Source organism: Mastomys coucha, unplaced genomic scaffold, assembly GCF_008632895.1.
Source record: "Mastomys coucha isolate ucsf_1 unplaced genomic scaffold, UCSF_Mcou_1 pScaffold4, whole genome shotgun sequence".
Lineage (NCBI taxonomy): Eukaryota > Metazoa > Chordata > Mammalia > Rodentia > Muridae > Mastomys > Mastomys coucha.
This window is the reverse complement of record NW_022196910.1, coordinates 44,208,910-44,232,533: the sequence shown is the minus strand read 5'-3', so window position 1 is coordinate 44,232,533 and position 23,624 is coordinate 44,208,910. Positions and strand designations below refer to the sequence as shown.

General features: G+C 41.0%; 1 protein-coding gene across 2 annotated transcripts in view; it reads left to right on the top strand.

Moving 5' to 3' along the window:
- The window catches only part of Frs2 (fibroblast growth factor receptor substrate 2), a 78,369-nt gene that overhangs the window by 47,544 nt on the left and 7,201 nt on the right, over positions 1–23,624 (top strand). The window contains exons 3-8 of one of the 2 annotated variants that reach the window (XM_031350420.1): positions 372–414; positions 14,197–14,288; positions 18,423–18,514; positions 20,317–20,503; positions 22,101–22,259; positions 22,677–22,840. In XM_031350420.1, the coding sequence (XP_031206280.1) occupies positions 18,449–18,514; positions 20,317–20,503; positions 22,101–22,259; positions 22,677–22,840 (576 nt within the window). In that variant the 5' untranslated portion in view covers positions 372–414; positions 14,197–14,288; positions 18,423–18,448. The remainder of the gene's footprint in view (positions 1–371; positions 415–14,196; positions 14,289–18,422; positions 18,515–20,316; positions 20,504–22,100; positions 22,260–22,676; positions 22,841–23,624) is intronic. The other variant, XM_031350421.1, reaches the window with a different exon arrangement.

The following is a 23,624-nucleotide window of genomic DNA, read 5'->3' as shown; positions in this document are numbered from 1 at the left end:
AGTTGTGACCTACCTGCCTTATGTTGGGAATGTAACCCAGGACTTCTGCAAGAGCAGCAAGTGCTCTGAGCCACTGGCAATTGCCACAGCCCTTTAAATGGTGGTTTTAGAGTAAGAGTGTTTTTTTATGTTTTTGCTAAAATTACTTCTATTATTAAGAAATTACTGTCATCTGGGCATGATGGTGTACACCTTTAATCCCAGGACTGGTGGTAGAAGCCGGTGGGTCTGTGAGCTCAAGGCCAGTCAGAACTACATAGTGAGATCTCTCGTAAAAAGAAATCAATTGTAACTAAATTTGATTTTGAAATTTTTCATTTTCAAGAAACTATTTTCGAACTAATTCTTTCCTACCTGATTTTTTTTTTAAGGGACAAAATCATATTTGTTTTTCTCAGAAAAGAATTCCAAAAGGTAAGAAATCATTTATATGATAGTAAACTAGATAGGAAAGGTAGAGTAATTTCTACTGAAAGATAAGTAATATCATTTCTGTTGTCTTCTTTTAGATATTATTTACGTAGTGTGCCTGTGTGTAGGTGCTTGTGTGCTGTGAGACCCGTGTGGAGCTTGTGCAGTCATTTCTCCTTCCCCTGGGTGGGCTCAGGAATGGAGCTAGGTCACCAGGCTTGCTCATTCCTTTGAGTCCTCTCACTGCACCCTTTTGGTGGTTGTCTTTTGTTTTAGTTTTTAAATATGGGTTTCTTACTATGTATCCTTGGCTAGCTTTGAACTTGCTATGTAGGTCAGGCTGGCCAGTTCACAGAGACCCTCCTCTACTCTCCTTCCAGCATGGAGATCTAAGGTGTAGGCTACCATGCCCTACTGTTTTGTCGCATTTGCCTACCTTATGTCAAGTTCACTGAGTAGCTAGCTAGCTTTGGCCTGCTGCTTGAATTGTGGCAGTGTTCCACCATAATAGATGGTGTCATTGGGGTTCTAGCCCTAATAGATATTTTTAAAAATTCAATATGGATCACCTTTCCAATGGATTTTTAAAAATAGTTTTTTTTTTTTAATTCTTTAGGCACGCACTTTACTAACTGAACCATCTCTCTAGCACCCTGATATTTTTATATTTAGTTTAGAAAATTAGCACATTATTCACACACACACACACACACACACACACACACACACACACAGAATATCACTGCTATATAGTTAAATGTAGTAAAGGGACAGTGGTAAATTATATATTTTAAGTACTCTATATAGTATATTATTTTATTTGTTTGTGTAGTTTTTCTTTTCCTTTTCCTTTTTCTTTTTCTTTTTCTTTTTTTTGGGGGGAGCCTCTTAGAGGCAGTAGGTCTGATGCATCATCATTTGACTTAATTAAGTTCAGGAGTATTGGTCCCAGAACAGTCTTTGATTTCTGTCCTATACTCATCACCACTGGTCCATTTAAAGGGCCACCTTCTTTCTCCTATATCGGTACTCCATATAATTGACTTTTAATGTTTGTTATGCACATTATTTTATTTAAATCATAAAGTTTTAAAAAATATTTATTTTGTCTGTGTGTCTGTATGTAAGTAAATGAGTACATATACTTGTGGACAAATGTGTGGAGGCCAGAAAATGGCTTCCACTCCCCTCCCTTTCTCTGCCTAAGCCTTATTTATTGATTGATTTAACCTTGTATATATGCATGAGCATGGGTGCATGTGTTCCAAGACCAAAGAAGCATAAGATCTCTGGAGCTGGAGTTAGAAGTGGCTATGAGCTGCTGCTGATGTAGGTACTAGAACTAGATGTGGTTGGAAAAGGCTGAAGGTTTCTAGTTAGAAGGGCAGTTCTTACTATGAGGTAAAGGCCTTAGAGGCTCTGTTTCTGGGTTAGGAGCTGACACAAGGTGGGAAGGAATGGGGAGGTGCCTCTGTTTATATGTCTGATAATAATAGCACACCACATACTGGGCAGTTTATAAAGAGAAGGTTCTGTCTCACCATTGAGCATGCTGAGAATTAGAAAGGTGTCCTGGCAAGGTCCTTGTCTGGTGACTGCTGCTTCCTGCATCGAGGAGGAGCGCTATGCCAGATGATGGAAGGTAGACAGAGAAAGGTCCTGTGAGAGCCTTAATCCTATCTGCATGGCCTGCTCACCCCTGCCCTTCTGCCCCTCAACCAGGTACAGCTCCTCAGCTTTGGAGGGGCATATTCACAGTGTAGCAGGGTATATTCACACTGTAGCAGGAGGGGCAGGGGTGCACATGTCTGAGAGAGCAAAGCAAGGTGGAAGGGAGGCTTTCGAAAGTAGCTGGTTGGCTGGTTGGTTGTTTTTTAAATGTTAATAATGATGTATTTATAGAAGTTTTGGTAAGAAGACCAGAACTTTTGCGACTGATAATGCTTTTCACATTCTATAGATTGTCAGATGTTGCCCTTTAAATGTACAACTCACAATTGAACAAACAGCGCAGTTCTTTTTGAGTACCTTTTGTTCTTGAGTATTTTTATACAGCATACTAATTTCACTATTCCCACCTGGTATCCTGCATGGATAGAACCCTAATGTTTCTGTTTTTACAAATAGAAGTCAGTTTTAGGAAAATGGATTTGGGCCAGGCAGTGGTGGCGCACGCCTTTAATCCCAGCACTTGGGAGGCAGAGGCAGGCGGATTTCTGAGTTCGAGGCCAGCCTGGTCTACAGAGTGAGTTCCAGGACAGCTTGGGACAGAGAGAAACCCTGTCTCAAAAACAAACAAACAAACAAAAAAGAAAAGAGAAAGAGAAAGGAAGGAAGGAAGGAAGGAAGGAAGGAAGGAAGGAAGGAAGGAAGGGACAATGGATTTGGGGCTCTTTCTTCTTACGGTATGGCTGCCCTGTCAGTTAATGCTTTGCTACATGAAGACATAAATAACTAGGTTATAGGTTAAGTCTTAGAGAAGTTTGTTTTTGTTATTGTTGTATTTTTAGTTGTGTGTATGTGCACAGATGCTATGGTGCACAGGTGGCAGTTAAAGGACTTGAGACTGTTGGTTCTCTTCTTCTTCCTCAAAATCAGGGGTCCAGGCCTCGTGGCAAGCACCTGTACCCATTGAACTATCTTGCTAGCCTCCTAAAGAAGTGTTTTAACCAGGAAGAATCTCATAACATGGACATTTAAATAATACATGTGTACAGTTAAAAAAGAATAAAAGAAATCAGTGAATAATTTAGTTTTTAGTGGTTTTTTTTTTTTTTTTGGTTTTTTGAGACAGGGTTTCTCTGTTTAGCCCTGGCTGTCCTGGAATTCACTGTGTAGGCTAGGCTAGCCTCGAACTCAGAAATTTGCCTGCCTCTGCCTCCCAAGTGCTGGGATTAAAGGCGTGCACCACCACTGCCCGGCTTTTAGTAGTTTTTAGTGTTATTTTATTTTATATTATTTTATTTTATTTTATGTGTATGAATGTTTTGCCTTCATGAATGTCTATGTGCTGAGTATACATTTGGTGTCCATGGGTGCCAGAAGTGGGCGTTGGATCTTCTAGAACTGGAATTACAGACAATTGTGGGTCACCATATATGTACTGGGAATCAAGCCTGGGTCCTCTGGACGAGCAGCTAGTGCTCTTTAACTGCTGAACCATCTATCTCTCCAGCCCCAAATGTTTTTATTTTTTATTTAAATATACTTATTTTGAGTTTCACTGAAGCAACATTTATTAAATTACTAGCATTTGGTTTACCTCTGTTATATAGAGAAGCATTTCACTAACATTTCCAGTTTATCGCAGACACTACAGACTTTCAGTCTAGAATATTCATATGGTTTACTTTCCTTAAAGGTTGGTGTCTGGTTCATTGGGTAGGATATTTTGCAGGCCTTTGAGGGTTGTGTAAGAACAATTTGATTGAATATATTTCACAGTGTCACAGTTTACTCTGCCTGTTTTATAGTATGGAAATCATGTCTAGTGTATTGTAAAACTGTTCCTTTTATTCTGAAAGGCTCAGTTTGCTTCAGACCCAGGTACAGGCAGAAATCAAGATTGGTTCTAGGCAGTTCATGTTATCTATGTCAGTCTAGACCTTAGGTCTTCAGATATGCTTATTACTTGATTTTATTTGAACATCTGGAAGATTAAGAAATTGTCCATGTAGGTGGTAGACTAATGAATGCAGATTGGCTGATAGTCCATTGGTTAAATTCTTGTGGAACTTGAAGTTAGCAGCTCAGCAGTGCTGGAAATCCACCCCAGGGTCTCTCAGGTGCTAGGAAAGTGCTCTCTGTGGGCTTTGTGTCTGAGAGTCAGAGAGAGTCTATGATGTTGAAAAGTTTGCACTTGCTGATTCAGATCCTTTGTGGTAGATTAAGGCTTCAGGTGTTAAATTTAACTGAAACTGAACTTTACTTTTGAAACTTGAGAGTTTTAAATTTTAATAAAAGAGTCTGGTTGTTTCAGGTAACTTTTTGTTTACTATTCTGCTCATAGTCTCATATGATCTATCTGGACTTGACTTCTTTAGTCACTTGCTTGTAGATTTACTCAGAGTTGGAACTGCACACACTGCTACCGAAGAACAAAAGTGCTGATGAAGATGAATCAAGCCCCGTAGTGTGGACTGAAAGGCAAACCTCCCCCGCGCTTGGAAGAACAAGTGCTTTCCTTGCCAACGAAGACTGACTTTAAGTGGACCAGCTGTCCATATTGGGAGCATAGGGTTGCTAAGGGGACCAGGGCTGTTTGCAGCAGAATGCAGCTGAGAGGGCAAGTTCTTGCTGTGTGAGCTGAGGGAAAGAATGCAGTGTGACTGCATCATTCCTCATCACAGAGTGCTGTGTGGGCAGCATGGAGACGCAGGACTGAGAGCCCATGCTGTGTGCAGCCAGAAACTCACAGTTCACGGGGGAAATGTCCGCCTGCCAGTGAAATAAGAGTAAAGTTCTTTTGCTTGATGACATAAACATTCATTATATCCAATTTTTAAAAAGTATTTGACATAAATGTTTACTTATTCCATCTTGTCCTTTTTAGTTGTGAATTCAGTGTTGATAAGTTCCTAGTTTAATGATGTGTTCTTTGCAATTGTATTTCTTTGACTTGACACTTTAATCAGGATTATTTAGAAAGCTCCCTCCCCCATCTTTGCTATTCTAAGGACAGTCCTCAGACCTCAGCCTCCCAAGTAGGTCTGACAACAGGCCTGTCCTGTTATGCCTGGCTTCGTTGTCTCCCTCCCTCTTCCCACCTCAGTTATTACTGTTTCCAAGGAAGATCTTATCTTTGTTTTGTCCTGTTTGTTGCTTGTTTTTTATTTTTATTTTTGTGAGCCTGGATCTTCTTTTGGAGTTTTTAGGCTTGCCTCAAGGTCATGTCTCCCCAGCCTCTGCTTCTGAGTGCTAAGGAGAGCTTATCTTTGTCTGTATGTGTCTATAAGGAGACCTTATCTTTGTATGTGTCCATAAGGAGACTTTATCTTTGTATATGTATTTAAGACAGTCTTTTCCCGAACCTGGAGCTTGCCATTTTAGCTAGGCTGCCTTGCCTGGAAGCCCTGGGAACCTGTCTGTGTCTCCCCAGTGCTGTGGCTGTAGTTACAGCCTTCATTCCCAGCTTTTTAAGTTGGTGCTAGGGATTTGATCAGGCCTCCATCCTTGAGTGGCAAGCACTTTACCAACGGAGCCATCTCCTCAGTCATGTGAGATCCTTACACATTGTTCATCCTCTAATGTATCTACAGATAGGTTCTGGCGTTTGTATCTAGTAAAAAAAAATGTTATTTAAAGGAAGCTGGAGATTGGCTTACAGTTAGGAGGACTCTTTCAGAGAGCTGCAGTTGAGTTCCGAGTTCTTAGGTCAGATGATTGCCACCTGTACTGCCTGCAGCTCCAGGGGATCCAGTGGCTTCTCTTGACCCCTGTAGGCACTCACACACAAATGGCATTCATTCTTACAGACACAAAGCCATGCAGAGAGAAAGGTACATCCACAAGCTTCAACTCTGACACACCTTTGGATTCTGTCATGAGCACTGTTGTGCATACTTTAAGGTCTATATGTAGACACAGACTGAAACGTGTATTGTTTTGATTTTACTTTTTTCTTCCCCAATTCCAACAGTAATGTATGGATTCTTTTATTTATTTATTTTTGTTTAGTTTTATTTTTTTAAGACAGTGTCTTATGTATCCCAGGCTTACTTCCAACTTGGTATGTATCATAGGTGGCCTTGAACTTCTGACCCTTCTGCTCCTACCTCCCAAGTGCTGAGACTAGGCGAGGGCTGCCATGTTTAGTTGATTTGCTCCAGAAGATTGACTTTAGGGCTTCACATACTTAGGCAAGTGCTCTGTCAACTGAGCCACGGCCCATCCCAATGATAGCTTTATCTTAAACAAAGCAGGAGAGGTGACTGGAGCAGTCACAGCCCACACCAGCTTCAGCTAGGAACCCTCTTTCCTCAGCCTCCAAGGTTGCCACAGCGCATGGCTCTTTATTTTCTCGGGTAGATAATCTACTTGATTTGACAAGATTTTGTTTGATTAGTTTTGTAATTATATAATTTGAAAGGTAATTAAAGAATTAAAGTAATTTGACCTCTAAATTCATTTGGCTACATGATGTTTCACAGTAGATCTTTGATGCTTTGATGCCACCCCAAACAAGCCTCATGCAATGAGTTCACACCCCTCTCCCCACTCTCACAGCAGTCCTTAATTCAATGTAGGAGAAGATGTGAGTTGTCTTTCATTTATAATTTATCTTAAGAAAGAAGTCAGGTTTTTACAGATGAGCAGTTTTAGTTTCTGTGTGCTCTGCTTTATTGCAGTGGCCTCTCTAGTCCTAGTTCATAGAGGTTTGTCTTACACATCTGTGAGTTCAAGGCCAGCCTGGCCCATAGGTGAGTTCTAGATCCAGCCACCAAAAAAAAAAAAAAAAAAAAAAAAATTTGCATATGGCTCCAATCCCAGCACTCTAGAGACAAAAAGATGGAGAGTCTGAGACAGACTACATAGTGAATTCCAACCTGAGCCACGTGCTTAAGTCTGTCTTAGCCTAGGGCTTCATTTATGCTTGGCTACTACTGTACCAACTGGGCTACACCCCAGCGTCCTGTAGTGAGACTTGAATTTTTCTGACTTTATTTTTTTGTTACTTTCTCTCTTGCCAAGAGAAACACTATGTTCCAATTTTATAGTTTTAAAACATTTGCTCTGATCTATTTGAAATGTGTCTATTAAAAAATGGTAATAACTCTATTTTCATAACATTGTATTAATTTAAAATTACCTTTTCTAATCTCAGTATAAACTTTTTAAAGATTTATTTATTTACATATTTTATGTATATGAGAGCTATTTTTGCATGTGTGCCTGCATGATAGAAGAGGGAATCAGACAAAAGAGGGCGTCAGATCCCATTACAGATGGTTGTGAGCCACCATGTGGTTGCTGGGGATTGAACTCAGAACCTCTGGAAGAACAGCTAGTACTCTTAACCACTGAGCCATCCCAGTACCCTCTCAGTATGAATTTAATTCTGAATTATTATTTTTTTTTTGTTTTTTGTTTTTTCGAGGCAGAGTTTCTCTGTGTAGCCCTGGCTGTCCTGGATCTCACTCTGTAGACCAGGCTGGCCTCGAACTCAGAAATCCGCCTGCCTCTGCCTCCCAAGTGCTGGGATTAAAGGCATGCACCACCACTGCCTGGCAATTCTGAATTTTTATGCTAATTTCTTACAAACTTTTTGTAAAATTCAGTTAAAAACAGAGTCCTGTTGGAAGTATGGCATATAGGAGGAACACAGCAGGGCCTGGAGGTGGGTTTTAAATAGCACTCTCCTTACAGGAGAGAGAGGTACCAGTGTCCTTTAGGGAAAAGGCAGATTCTAGACTGGGGCAAACAAGCAAGAAGCACAGGAGTAAACCCTACAAAGATGGGAATGTGTTAAAGGAGCATAGAAACCAATGAGAGCTTCAGGTGGCCAATGTTGAAATCATTTGAGCAGCAAAGTCACATAAGATAGTATTAGCAATAACTCAATGTAAAAGAAATGTCCACAGGTCAGTAGTGGTATAAATTTGTGACTGAATAGAATCAAAGCAGAGGAGAAAGACCACTCTCTTGTGCAGAAGAATTCCAAATGGTTGTCAGTGTTTCAAGTAAAGCTCAGCAAAGAGACTGCCCTGCTCGCCCAGCACACCAAACAGCTGGACAGTGTTCTGTCTTCAGAGAGAATTGAAACTGCCCCCACACCCTCTCCTTTTTTGTGTTTCATTTGGGGATTGGACCTAGGATCTTCCATACAATAGAGCAGAGCTTTCTCTACCCACCCACACCCAGTACTGTAGTTGAACTCCGCCCCTTGAATACTAGCAACTGTACTTGTGGAAATAAATGCCTTCTAGCCCATACTACCGTTTTCCATGCCTAGGCTAGTCTTAAACTTAGAGTTCTGCCTTAGCCCCTTGAGTATCCTGAGGGATTATAGGCCTGCATCACCATGCTTGGCTTCCATACTATGTGGAAAGGAGTTGGAGTAGAGTAGCTTCTAGTGGAGAAATGGCAGGCACACTCAACCAGGTGACCAGGCCAGCATCAGCCACAAAGGTGCTGGTAGTGTTTCAGGGCTGTAGTTCTTGCTCTGGTTCTTCCTAACCTCATAATCCTCATCTGATTATAAGAAAAACATAAAACAAATTCCAGCAAAGAGCTTTGTAAAGTATTTAACTTAGCATTGCTCAGAACTGGAGGAATCACCAGAAATAAGGAACGCCAGAGAAAATGTTACAGCCAAGAGAAGCCTTAAGAGGTTGTATGGTTACATATAATACAAGTATCTTGGAAGGATAGAAAAAACTTACGTAAAAACTAAGTAAAGCCAAATAAGCATACTTTTTTTTTAAAAAAAAATTTTTTTAATTGTTTTTTGTTTTTGAGACAGGATATCACACTATAGTTAGGTTGGCCTGGAACATACTGTATAATCTAGGTTGGCCTCAAACTCATGACAGTCCTGTCTTGGCCTCTTGGGTGTTGGGATACAGGCTTAAGCTTCCACGGTGGTCGTTAAGTGTGTATTTTAATTGTTAATAATGTTATCCATGTTGCTCCATTACAACAACATATGGGCCATGTGATGTAAAAGGTTAGAAGTAGAGGAAAGTGGGCAGGGGCCTGTGGGGTGTCCCTGCACTGCCTTCTCGGTGTTTCTCTAAAGCTGAAACTTAGGGAACCAAGCCTTTTTAACTATTTTTTTATCCCAGAAAATAGGTCCCTCATACTTGTTTGAAAGCCATATTTTAAATAACGTGCTGTTGAGCTGTCCATGTTGTTATTTTATTTTAAAATCTAATAAATACAGTAAAGGAATACTTTGCCCCAGGGTCCTCAGTAAATAAATGGGATACTCATGAATGTTAGTTGTTTTTTTATTTTATTTTTTTAAGTCTTAACTCCTTTAGAATATTTCAAGTTTTTTTTTTTAATCCTCAGATTAACCAAAATTCTTATAAAATACTGACTATACTTCAGACTAAATTTTTTTGCTTGTTTTTATCTTGAGTTTCTGGCTCTGTTTAGCTTAACTTGCAAAAGAAAGGCTGCAGCACTGGTGTTGTTAATGTGAGGAGGTCTGTGGTAGTGTGAGAGCAGCACTGTTGTAATTCAAGGGGACGAGTTTGGGGTTTAATCTACAATAATGGTTCTGTTTGAAGTTTTTGCTTCCTAGCAATAATTTTAACACAGTTTTAGTAATTTAAAGAGAGATATTGGTTGCACATGAATAACATTTTTCAGAATAATTTTACATTAAAAAGTTGAATGGTGTGATTTTTCTTCTGTTAATAAGGCAAATGTCATCAGAGCTCTGGTAGAGAACACAGCACTCGCTGCTTTCTAACTCATGTGTTTGGGGAGAGGAAGTGTTCTGAATATTTTCCTTTACCACAAGATTTTCTTAGTATTGACAAAATAAACACATTCGTTTCTGGCATTTTAATTAAAGTGTAAAAACACATATGCTGCCAATTCCAGTCCTAAACAATTTCAGCCTTGGTAATAGGAATAACTTACAGTCTGTACAATGGCTTTACCCTTAAGGCTAAAGAAGATAAACTTTTTATTCATTGATTATTTTTTTCCAAATTTTTGAGTGAATTAGTCGAAAGAAAACTAATTGGAAGAAACTAATATTCATAAATTATTATTTCAGTAGTTTGTGATGTTCTAAAGTTACTTTTTTTTTTAACTGTTTGTACAAATATTACTGTTTTAGCTGAAGTAACTATTTTCAATACACCAAAGGTTATCACTATGCAGACCAGGCTGGCTTTGAACTCACAGAGACCCTCTTGCCTCTGCTTTCTGAGTACTGGGATTAAGATGTATACCACCACACCCAGCTCATGTTATTATTTTAAAAATAACTTTAGTTTTTTTATGTGTATGTGGGATGTGTACTTGGTGCTCACATTGGTTAGTGGGTGTTGAATCCCCTGGAACTGGAATTACAGATGATTATGAGCCACCATGTGGGTGCTGGGTACTTAATCAGATTCTCTACAAGAGCAACATGTGCTCTCAACTACCGAGTGAACTCTCTAGCCCCTATTTTTTTTTAAAAGAATTATTTATTTTATGTATATGAGTACACTATAGCTGTCTTTAGACACACTCCAGAAGATGGTGTCAGATCCCATTGCAGGTGGTTGTGAGCCACCATGGGGTTGCTGGGAATTGAACTCAGGATCTCTGGAAGAGCAGTCAGTGCTCTTAACCACTAAACCATCTCCCCAGCCCCCCTCTTTGTTTTCTGAGGTTTAAAATATAATTATACTATTTTTCCTGTCCCCCTCTTCCCTTCTATCCTTCCCACTTCTTGCCCCTTCCCACTTTGTGACTTTCTTCTCTTTAAACCACATCCCTTACACAGACAGAAGACAGACACACACACAAATCAACATGCAGCCAGCTTAGTCATTGGGCATTACCGACATGCACATGTTTCTAGGGTTGAGCACTTGGTTTAAATAAGGCACACGCACACATTTGTGGGTCAGAGGAAAACTTAGAGGCATTGGTTCTCCTACCATTGGATTTCCAGGAACACTAAAGCAAAGCTCTATTATATATATAATCACTTCCTTTTCACTGCAAGTACATCATGTTCAATTCTGAGTTATTCAACAGTGGAAAGAAACCAAAGAGATTTAAGAAGTCACACAGAGGGCTGGGGAGATGGCTCAGGGTTAAGAACACTGACTGCTCTTCCAGAGGTCCTGAGTTCAATTCCCAGCAACCACATGGTGGCTCACAACCATCTGTAATGAGACTCAATGCCCTCTTCTGGGGTGTTTGAAGAGAGCAACAGTGTACTCACATCCATAAAATAAAAGTTAAAAAAAAGTCACACAGAAGATCTGAATCAAGTCAAATATCCATGACACCCATGGTCCAGTGAGTTATTCTTCTTCATATTGGGAGTCCTTTAGTTTGTTTGAAACTGAGAATGTATTTTCATGTACAAAATATGTTTTTAAAGGAAGCACAAAATCTTTACTACCCAATACACTTTAAATGGTAGGTATTTGTACTGAAAGTTGTTTTTTTTTTTTTTTAAATTCACTTTACATCCTGATCCCCTCACACAGTCCCTCCTGCAATGCCTCTCTCCTCTCTCATCTGAAAACCAAGAAGATCCACCATAACACATTGGCACTGCTAACAGTCAAAACAGTTAACACGTAAAGGGATAGAATGTACTGTAGCGGCATACAGCCGCCATCTCAGCACTCGGGCAGGACGGAGGGGACTGCAAGTGTGACGGCAGCCTGAGCCGAACAGGGGACCCTGTCTCAAAAAACCCAGACCAGATAATAACACATATACACAGTGACTTCAAAAGGACACCAGAGGAGCCAAGTGTGATAACACAGCCTTTAATCCTAGCACAAGCAGGCTGATGTCTCTGAGTTCAGGCCAGCCTGGTCTACATAGTAAGTTCCAGGACAGTCATGGCTATATAGTGAGACCTGTCTCAGAAAACAAACAAACAAAAAAGAGGACAGCGTAAATGTTTTTCAAAGATTTAAAATGGAACTTTGAATTGTTTTTAAGTCCTTAAAAACAATTAGGTTAGAATATTGATTCTGTAATGTGTTCATTTTCTGTTCTTGCTTTTCCACTCTTCTTTGCTAACTGTATGCTTACTCAGTGTGGAAGTGGGTAGATGTTCAGAGCCCCCAGAAGAGAAATAAGGGAGAAAGGTTTCTGTGAGTAATTAGTCAGAGCTTTGAGGAGGAGGTAGACAGTGGGAGCAGAGCCTCAAGGGCTTGTGATAGAGTGTTATACACAAGAGTCTCTCTCTCTGGATGCATATACTCACACACTAATATATTTGAGTTGCTGGAGAATGGAAGAGGGTGTATACAATGGGACTTCTTAAACCTTTTTCATTCGTGACCCCTTTTGTGTGAGAAAGTTTCTTATAACTATAGGTGTATGTTTGTAGAGAAAGTATACAAAGGAAACAGTTACTAATAATAAATCATGAAGTTTTTATTTAAAATTTTTTGATATACATATAGTTTTACCAAAAGCAACTTTGCATGCTTATTTCTACATAAAAAATGTTGGGTAAATATCCAAAACTGTAGGACATGGAATATCAAAAATCTTCATATATTGATATTTGTTGATATTTGTAATAATCAGTACTAAGAATGTTCATACTTGGTATGAAAATGGCAGAAGTATGTTTAGAACCGTTTCTGTCCTAGACCCAAACCAAAATTCATTGAACAACTTTTATGGCACTCAAGTGAGCAGCTCAAAGGTGCTTTTTAAAATCGAACCTTCCGGTTGGGCAGTAGTGGCACACGCCTTTAATCCCAGCACTTGGGAGGCAGAGGCAGGCGGATTTCTGAGTTCAAGGCCTGCCTGGTCTACGGAGTGAGTTCCAGGGCAGCCAGAGCTATACAGAGAAACCCTGTCTTGAAAAACCGAAAAAATAAAAAATTGAGTCTTCTGATATGGCACCAGTCAGAGATAGACTGACTAGATATTTATCTGCAGAGGATGAAGATAGGAAAGTGCTGTCTTTATTTCTATAGTTAAACCTTTATGTTTGTACAGGAGCAGAAAACTGTGTGTACTATAGAAGTGCTGCAGGTCACAGCACTGAATGTTCCCCTGCCCGAGCCAAGGTGTTCTGAGCCAAGGTGTTCTGAGCTGTATTTACTGATGTTGGGGAGGGACCACGGAGAGTGAAGTCACACACTGCAGTGCGGTAGGCTGCTGTCAGAAACACCTTGCAGTTACTGCCTATTTGATATTAAATTTATTTTTGATCATTGAACATTCACAAACTTTGGACAGGAACTAGAGAGCTGGCTAGTAGTTAAGAGCACTTGCTGTCTATGCAGAAGATCCAGGGTTCAGTTCTCTGACAGCTCACAACTGTCTAATCTCAGTCCCATGGGATCCAACACCCTCTCTGGCCTGAGTACCAGACACGTTTGTGGTACACAGATGTATATGCAGACAAAACTCATACATATAAAATAAAAATAAATTTTAAAAGCAAAAACCGGGTAGAGAGATATCTGAGCAGTTATGAGTACTGTTGCTCCTGTAGAGGACCTGAGTCTTCACATCCACATGGCTGCTCACAATTATCTGTAACTCCAGTTCCAGGGAATCTGATGCCATGGTTTAGCCTCCACAGGCCTCATGCACGCACATGATGCACAGACATTTATGTAGGAAAAACACATGAATATACACTAAAAAATGAAAAATGATTTTTTATAATTGTGTGAAAGTCTCAAAGAATTAATTAAAAATATGTTTAAAAACTCAAAGCAAATCCCCTTTCATTGTTGTCAAATGTTTTTTGAGACCTATGGTTTTTAAGAAGCCATGTTATGGGCTGGTGAGATGGCTCAGCTGGTAAGAGCACTGTCTGTTCTTCCGAAGGTCATGAGTTCAAATCCCAGCAACCACATGGTGGCTCACAACCATCTGTAATGAGATCTGATGACCTCTTCTGGTGCGTCTGAAGATAGCTACAGTGTATTCATTATAGAATAATAAATACATCTTTAAAAAAAAAAAAGAAGAAGAAGCCATGTTATCCTTGAAAAAAACGGTGTCTCAGGCCAGACATGTGCTTCAGTTAAGTGTTTGCACTCAGCACGATGATGTCAGTGCGCCGTGGGTTTAACTGCCAGAAAATCAGAGATTCATATTTTTTTCTGTTATTTCTAGGTTAAGGTAACAAACAAAGACATTGTATTTTGAAATATGATTCATCTCCTGATGCAGCATCAGAGGCTAACAGTATTAATGGCTAGATCTAGGTAAGTTGAAATTTGCCTTAAATGTAATTTTGTTGAATGTAACCTTGTTGTGTGTTAATTTGATGACTCCCCTATCCCCAGAAAATAAGGATGAATGGCTTTTACTAAACAAACACAGTGTTTACTAGTATAGAATATTCAGCCAATTTGTGGAGTTTTTGATCGCAGACCGAAACACTCTCTTGCTATTAAATGCACTCAGATATCTGTGTTCTGGGGAAGCATAAGACCCCTTACATATGTACTGAGTTCTGGTTTGTAGAAATCTGCTACTGAGCTCACATGGTTCTCTGTCCAGGGTTTAAAATGCCAGTGCTTGTTATGAGCTGTCACTACAGAGATGTGGACTCTAGATACTAGTCTGCTATTCAGAAGGCAGACTCCAGCGCCCCACCTTTCCCTGTGCCCCGCCTTTCCCTGTGCCTAGGACAAGGTGGTTCCTAAGGAGGGTGCAGAAACTTGAGTGCAGATTCCCCATCCTTTAGGCAGTGCATAGCAGTTAGAATCGTCAGGGAGTTGCTCAGGGCACCGGACCCCTCATTGCGAAACTGTGTACCACAATTGCCAAACTGTGTGTACCACAACTGCCAGCACTTGTCAGCTGGAGTTCCTCACTGGTGCCAAGCCTCTGCTTTCATGCTGAAACCTTTGTCCTGCATCCTTCTGCTTTGCTTCTTTCCTGACCAGAGCATCCTGTAATTTCTCTGTCAACTTTACCCTCAGACCCTAGATCAGTCAAGCCCCCTAACTGTTGAGTGCATAATCTTGACTCTCATCTTCTGCTGGGGTCCTGGTACCTAAAAATCTTCTTGGTCACTCACTTATTTACCAATCTCTTCAGCTCCCTCATTTTGCAGCCTTTGTCTTGTATTTTATAAGATGAGAGATGCCATCAACTTCAGCTTATTTGCTGTTATTATTTACTTTAGTATGTGTGTGTACATATGTGTATATATGGGCATGTGTGTGGATGTGTGCTGTACAGGTAACTATAGGGGCCAGAAGACACCTAATCCTCTGGACCTGAAGTTACCTCTCTAGTCCCTTCCATTCTTGCTTTTTCACTTGCCTCAGAGTCCACCTCACATACTGGTCCCTGTACCTAACTCACCTTCTTTAGGTCCTCAGCCCATTCTGTCAGTTAGGCTCCTACAAACGCTTCCCCTCTGTGTTTTAAAAAAGGAAAAACCTTCTTCTGACCTATTGATTGTAAAGATGCTTTAATTATATAACACCTTAAGGAACGATATACATGTGGTGCTCTCAGGACTTAGTACTGTAATCTCAGTACTTAGAGACTTGAGATGGGCTGGAGAGATGGCTCAGTGGTTAAGAGCACTGACTGCTCTTCCAGTGGTCCTGAGTTCAAATTCCAGCAACCACATGGTGGCTCATAACCATCTGTAATGGGATCTAACACCCTCTTCTGGTGTGTCTTCTGTGAGACAGCTACAGTGTACTCAGATATAATAAATAAATAAATCCTTTAAATAAAACTGCCCACAGTTTCAGGAACTGGGGTTTCTCAGAGGAGGGAACAAAGGACCTGAAATAGAGGGTTTGAAATGCAAAGAGAAATCACGAAGTCAAGTTGAAATAGGCCAATCAAGACTTCTCCTACAAGAGCTCTTTCAATACAATTATTACCTGCAGCCAATGGTCCAGGAAGACCAGAATGAGCTCGTATATGACCAATATAAAACTGATTTTTTTCATGCAAGAATGACATTTTGCAATTGTAAAAATAAGGATCCTGCTGTGGTATTAAAACTAAACATACCACAAGTTTCTAATAAAGGAACTGACTGTACCACGTATACGCTATCAGTGAAAAGATTGAAAGATAAATCTGCAATCCTTTCACAATTGAGTTACTTCTCCCTATAAGCAATCCCCAAGTCTCTGTAGGCAAGGGCCCAAAGACTCTAGTAGGCAGAATTTGAAGAAGACTTGAGACAGGACAGTTGTAAGTTTGAGGCCAACTTCCCCATACCTATTTAATGTGTGTGGGCTTGGGTGTATATATGTATATACATATGTATGTGTGTGCGTGCTCGAGCCCTCAGAGGTCAGAGGGCAGTGGATCCTCTGGAACTAGAGTTACATGTGATTGTGAGCCATCATCTGAACACTGGGAACCAAACCTGTCTTCTGCAAGAGTAAGTGCTCTTAAGTGCTAAACTCTCTCCAGCCCCAGCCCTTTTTCACTTAATAGCCTCAGTGGTCTATGTAGTCTGAATTTCCAAGCTCCTCCCTCAAGCCCATAGTCACATATTTAGCCCTCTTGTATGTCTTCTTTTGTAACCTCAGCTTAGGATAGTCGAAGCTGAGTCTGTCATCACTTGCACCAGAACAATCTGGTCGTGAAACTGGTCCCGAGCACCCACACAGTGGATCCTTGCTTCCTTCTCCTCTGTACAGTTAGCCACACATCTGAGTATCTTCCTTTTGTGGTTAAAATGAGTGAGTTTTAAGGAGGTTGGGGAAAGAATATAATTTTAAGATTTTCAAAATGTTTCCATCAATTACATCTTTTTTGTAAACTTAAAAATATTTTTCCCATTTAATAATTTAGCCCTTGTTGGTAAAAAGCTTAATGTGTATGGAGCATGCACTATGTTGGACAGAATGTTCACTCTTTGCTCTAGGAAATAAGGAAGACAAGGGGCCTATCCCCAGAGAGAGCACAGTGGAGTGAGTCAGTATACACAGATAACTAGTGCAACAAAACATGCTAAAAGGCAGGCCATGACAGTTCACGGTGGAACATTGCAGGCTATCATTCTTTAGGCTTATATACTATTATGATTTTTCATCTTAATGCTAACTGCTGGGCAGTTCACAAATGGCCTAAAGTATCTACTTTGTGCTAAACACTAGTTATGCAAGGATGAGTACGGACTGCTGCTACTGGGAAGGGGCTCATAATGGAGGGAGAATAGGTGTACATAGATAGCCTACCCCAGTTTCTGCTTTGTACAAAGCATGGTGGATGCTTTGCTATCAGGACAGCCTGGGGAGCTTAAATGGGGATGGGTGAGAAGTCTAAAACAATTCTAAATTAGCCCAATAGGCCTGGAATCAGGAAAAGTTTAATCTTGAGAAAGGGAAGCCACAGAAGGCTGTGTGGAAGGATATGAGACAGTAAGCTGATGTGGGGAAGGCAGTCTGTTTGTTACTCTAACTGAGATAAGGTGGGTAGTTTAGCAGAGGAAGAAGAGAGTTTGGTTGTTAAACCTGAAAGTGGTGAAGGAAGTCTCTGATGGTTTCAGTCAGGTGTGCTTGTAAGGTTGTGGCTCCTGTGCGACTTCATTCCCCATGTAGCAAACAGTATGCTCACTCCACCTCTCTCCTTTCTTTAGAAGGAATGCTTTGACATTCTCCTGTATTTATTTGGAATGTCTTTGAACGTGAATCTCACCTCTGTAACCTTTCCTATCTGACCTTCTGTGGCAAAGAATTAAATACACAAAATATTAGGTTGCCCAGGGCTGTGTGTTTTATGCTGCTGGTAGAATTTGAGTTGATCTTCTTTCTTACTAATGTACTGTTTAAGATTTGATATTGTATGAACATGATATTGTATGATGTTGTATGTTGTGATGTTGTCAATGAATTCTTTTTTTTTTTTTTTTCCGAGACAGGGTTTCTCTGTGTAGCCCTGGCTGTCCTGGAACTTACTCTGTAGACCAGGCTAGCCTTGAACTCAGAAATTCACCTGCTTCTGCCTCCCAAGTGCTGGGATTAAAGGCGTGTGCCATCACTGCCCAGCTAACTTTTTTTTTTTTTTAAAGGAAGGACATAAACTTTTTGATAAGCCATAAAAGATTGGTTTCTTGATTAACTGCTGAATGACTGTAAGCTAATTATTTAGGTAGTAGTATAAGGTTTTAGAATAATCAGTCTGTTATAAATTACTGGAAATGTGAGTTTCTGTGGCATGTATAATTTAGTCTTATCAAAAGCATAATTTACCAACTAGTTGAATGAAATTTAGCCCTAAACATTAACATTGTTGGGCTTTATGTTCTGCATCACGTAACATGCTTATATGGGATGCTTTACAGTCTTTTCCTGTTTTGAATCTTTTGTATCCTGTGTATAATAATTTTCTTCAAATTATTTTCTGTATAGTGTTCACATGGTCTTCTGAAGAAGCCATGGGTAGCTGTTGTAGCTGTCCAGATAAAGACACTGTCCCAGATAACCATCGGAACAAGTTTAAGGTCAGTAAAACCAGCAAAACTGTAAATGTTTTCCTTCTGCCTACTTGGACGTGTGTACTCAGACACTTGATCTATGTTGCCTTTTTTTTTAATCCTCCTCTTTCCCCACAGTGTGCCTTTTCACGTTTGAGTAAATGATGGCACTTTCTTACTAACAATATTCTTCACTGCTGCAGCAAATACCTAAAGCTAAGTACTTACAAAGCAGAGAGGTGCGCTTAGTTCACAGTTCTGTATTGATTCCTTTGAGGGCACACCCCCAATAGCCTAAGGACCTCCCACTATACCTCAGCTCTTAAAGGCCCTACCCCCTCAGCACTGCCACAGTGATGACCAAACCTCCAACATGTGAGCTATCAGGGGGGCAAACCATAGTAGGAATCCTTTTTTACTTTTCATTTAGTCCTTTTTGTCCAGCTAATCACATTGTTTTGGTAATAACTTTTTACAATTTTACATTTTATAATTTTCTTGAGACTACAAGCTCAGTGCTTGTGAGCTTTCTGTTACTGTAACAAAATCTCACATCAAAGAATAGTTTTATTTTGGGTCAGTCTTAGAGGTTTCAGTGCATGGTCTGTTAGCCCACTGCTGTAGGATAGGATATGGTGTGGTGCACCTCAGGGAAGTGTATTATAGAACAGAATCATGTATGTCATGGTCAGTATGTAGAAATCCTCATCATAGACATGTCCACAGTGACTGGAAGACCCTTCTCTTAAGGTTTGACGCTTTGTAAGTGCTGCTGCAGATGAGCATTGGTGCCCTTACCGTCTTAGAGACATCTTCATGCATGCTTAGATCATGGTTTTTTCCTTAGTACCAGAGTCTCATGTATCTAAGGCTGTCCCAGTCCTCCTCTTTCCTCTAGCTGGGACTGCATGCATGTGCCACCATGTCTGGCTTGATTCTTAACTGCACTGTGACCCATCTTGAGGTTGGTATACAGTTAGTCCTCTTTCATCCTTCATAACTGTGCTGAAATAGGCTGACTGCATCCAGAGCTGGTTAGTGTCCCTTACAGTCTTACCTCGCTGTGCTGGGTCCTTGCCTCTGGATGACACATCTGCGTAAATTCAACCCCTCTTACTTAACAGCTTTGCTCTCTTGGGCAGTTCGTATGATTAGTAAGTCTTACCTCCACTGGTGCAATGGAAGCCTGTAGTCTAGGGTGTTAGGAAGATAAAATGGGAACACACGTGTAGATCATGTAGATCACCTGCCCATGCCCCAAGAATAACAGTTTCTCTGTATGTTACCCTTTAGCCTTAGTCTCTGGCCATTTTCTTTGTTGCAACACTGGGAGTGGAACCCAGGACCTCAGGTGTACTAGTCACCTGCTCTACCACTGAGCCATATGCCCAGCCTTCTGGGTATTTTCTGAAGCTCAGAGTACAGTCCTCTCATTAGATGGACTTTGGTCTCTTTGAAAGGTGCTTTCTTTGTTCTGTTTCAGCATTGTGCCTTCATACTGTGTTGTGCATCTTGTGAGCCATCAGATTCAGCCACCTTAGGTTGCCATTGCTGCCATGTACAGGCTCTGTTGCATTCATCTGCCAACAGTCAAACAGTCTGACTTGGTGTTTGTGACTTATTAAGTGGGAATGTAAATTTCTTTGTGTGTGTGTGTGCCACCACTGCCTGGCTGGGAATGTAAATTCTTTATCTTATTGGGACATAGTCCATGCCCTACACACACTGGTGGGGGAGGAAGCAGCAAGGAAAGGAAAGCTGGCAGAATTAGCAGCAGTGTGTTTTTCTAAAAGGTAGTGAAATGTTAAGTTGCTCTCATCTCTCTTTAGGTCATTAATGTGGATGACGATGGGAATGAGCTAGGCTCTGGTGTAATGGAGCTCACAGACACAGAGCTGATTTTGTACACCCGGAAACGTGACTCAGTAAAATGGCACTACCTCTGCCTACGACGATATGGCTATGACTCTAATCTGTTTTCTTTTGAAAGTGGTCGAAGGTGTCAAACTGGACAAGGTAGGCAAAGCCTTTATTTTCTCCAGATCATAGTATATTTGAAGCATTGCACTTGCAGTTACTCTGCATAAAAGACTGGGCATGGAGACACATGCTTGTACACCTAGCACTTGGAGAGGAAGCAGGCACAAGACAAACCAATATCGATGGTCCTGAGTGCCCCTGAAAGACAGTCAGTGCTGGCTGTCCCCTCCCACCCACAGCAGGTACTTCTAGACCACCAGGGATCATGAGAGAAGATGGCACCCAGGCCCTCTAGGAAATTCCCCAGGCCTTCCTCTGATTTCTGCTGACGGTGGCACTAGGTGCCTAGCACAGCCACTTGTACTTGGCTGGCCTTCTGCACCCTGGCCAGGAGCTCCTTGACTTGGATAGGGATGAAGGGAAAGTGCACCACAGCCAGGATCACAGCACTACTCTGTCCTGGGACCCACTGTCCCACTAATAGGCCATTGTCTGCTGAGGCACAGCATGTGGGGAAGAAGGCCTTGAGCACCATGCTGGGGGCCCGGCTGGTCCCCCAGGCTGCATCCTGGAGTGGTAGGGAAGAGACTGGGTTTCATCTTCACCAAAACCCTTTACTGGCTGCTTAAAAGGTAAACATAAATTATGGATTCATTTACCAATCATACACTAAATACTTTGCACTTGGTAGAAGTAAAGTGTTAACTGCCTTTGCAGTTCTAACTTCTTGGGCAAAGAATATAAACAGTGGAGTGGTGCAGTAGCTAAGAGCTTTACATTCTGATCCACAGGCAGCAGGCAAAGAGCGCTGGCCTGGCATGGGCTTTTGAAACCTTAAAACGCATTCCCAGTGACACACGTCCTCACACAAGGCCACACCTCCTAGTTCTGCTCATAGGAACTAGACAGTGAGATATATGAGTCTGTTGGAGCTATTCTCATTCAGACTGCCACGATGCCTATTTCACAATGTCTTCCTCTCTGAGTGTTCTTATAACTTAGAAAAAGTCTCATCACCATATTTTCATTATACATAAAATGGTCTTCATTGGCATTTTCACTTGTACATAATAAAGTTTGATCACACCCACCTCCCACTCTTGCTAATCCCCTTCTTTTCCTAGATAGTCCCCATCTACTTTCACATCATTTGGCATGTAGGGACTAGGAGGACGACAGGTTGGGGAAATTCAGTGAGTTTCGTTTAGAGTTATTTACAGGAACATGTGTGAGGGTTTGTTCAGGGCTATAGGCACCTTTCCAATGGCTGTACCATTGATAACTATGTCTTTCCCAAAGCCCCTTGAGCCAGCTCAAGTGATAGGGTATGTTGATGGGTCTAATAGCTTCAGTTCTCATTTGCACAATAACAGCTGCTGTCATACTGGAAGTCAGTGTTCCAGACTACTCCTTGCCCTTTCTTTGGCTCTGATATTTTTCTGCCTTTCTGTACTGTTCCTTGAGCCTTAGAGAGGAAATATGACCAAATGTTCAACAGTCATTTGTTTCTGGTCCTTCGACTCAATCTCTGCAGTTTTTACTGACTAGGGCAAAAGGAAATTCTTTTGACCAAAGTTCCTATAGCTTTTTAAAGGCATGGTTACCATGTTTTGCTTTTGATTTATATTTGTAGGAATTTTTGCTTTTAAGTGTGCCCGTGCAGAAGAATTATTTAACATGTTGCAAGAGATTATGCAGAATAACAGTATAAATGTGGTGGAAGAGCCAGTTGTAGAAAGGAATAGTCAGCAGACAGAGTTGGAAGTCCCGCGGACACCCCGGACACCCACAAGTGAGTAGCCCTTTACCTGCCATGTTTGCATGTCACATTAGTAAGGTACAGGCAGGCTATGGATATTTAATCTATCACAATTAGAAATGGTGACGAACAGCTACAAAGCCCCTGCTAGCCTTCTGTACAAACATTTTAACAATGAAAACATTAAGCATTGTTTAGAATGTGAGTTAAAGGTCGGAGTATAGGTCAGTGTGGGAGCGCTTGCCTTGCCTGTGTGGGGTGGGGGCTTCAGTACCAGCACTACAGAAAGAGCAGCCAGTCAATGAGGTAAGCCTGCACAGGCTGCTTTCTATGCTCTGGGTCTTGACAGGGAGTGTCACCAACTCCCAGTGTGTGTTAGTGTCATTCATTTTTATTCTCTGCCCTATTCCATGTCCTGTCTTTCTTCTCAACGCAACATACAAACCGCAGCTCCAGGGCTTGGTGCTCAGAACTTACCTAATGGGTATCCCCGCTACCCTTCGTTTGGAGACGCTTCATCCCACCCCTCAAGCAGGCATCCCTCCGTGGGAAGTGCTCGCTTACCTTCAGTCGGTGAAGAGTCCACACACCCTTTGCTCGTGGCTGAAGAACAAGTAAGGTCTACCACTGTGTCCTCGAAACTGATTTTGTGGGGTTCAAGTGTGCCTGTGATAGTGCTTGAAGCTTTTACTCAGTACAGATTTTAACCTCACTGTAAATTACTTCTGCACTGACAACTGAAGAAGTGGTATACACTTGCTAGCATGTGCTGTGTAATATGCACAGATGTCAGGGGAGCTTCACTTTTCTTTTTTCCGTTCTGAGTAAGGGTTTCCCTACACAACCCTGGCTGTCCTGGAACTAACTCTGTAGACCAGGCTGGTCTTGGACTCACAGAGATCCTCCTGCCTCTGTCTCCTGAGTGCTGGGATTGAAGAAACTTTTGAGTAGTTTGTCTGTCCATAGAGAGGTGCAGCTGTCAATGAAGAAGGGCAAACTAATAGTTGGTTCTGAAGAGAACAAGTTGGTTCTGAAGAGAACAACCATCAGTGGGTCAGGATTTATGCTGCTTTGGATAGTTTAGTGTCTGTCATCAGTGGATTCCAGATAGGAAGGTGGATTTTGCTGTTGAGGTTGTTTGGAGTTATTTGGAGTTCCTCGGTAGTTCAAATGTGTTGCCAAGTATTTGAACCTTATATATTATCAGATAAATTTATCCTTTGTGTATTGTATTACATTTATTTGTGTATTGTATTATTTATGATTAAGAGTTGTTTAGTGTTTTGAAAGTATAGTTCTTTGTGTTCTTTGCATATTAAACGTTTTACATTATTTACTATAATTATATCTACTTCAGTTTTGCATTTCGTTTTGGACCCTAAAATTCTTTCTTTTTTT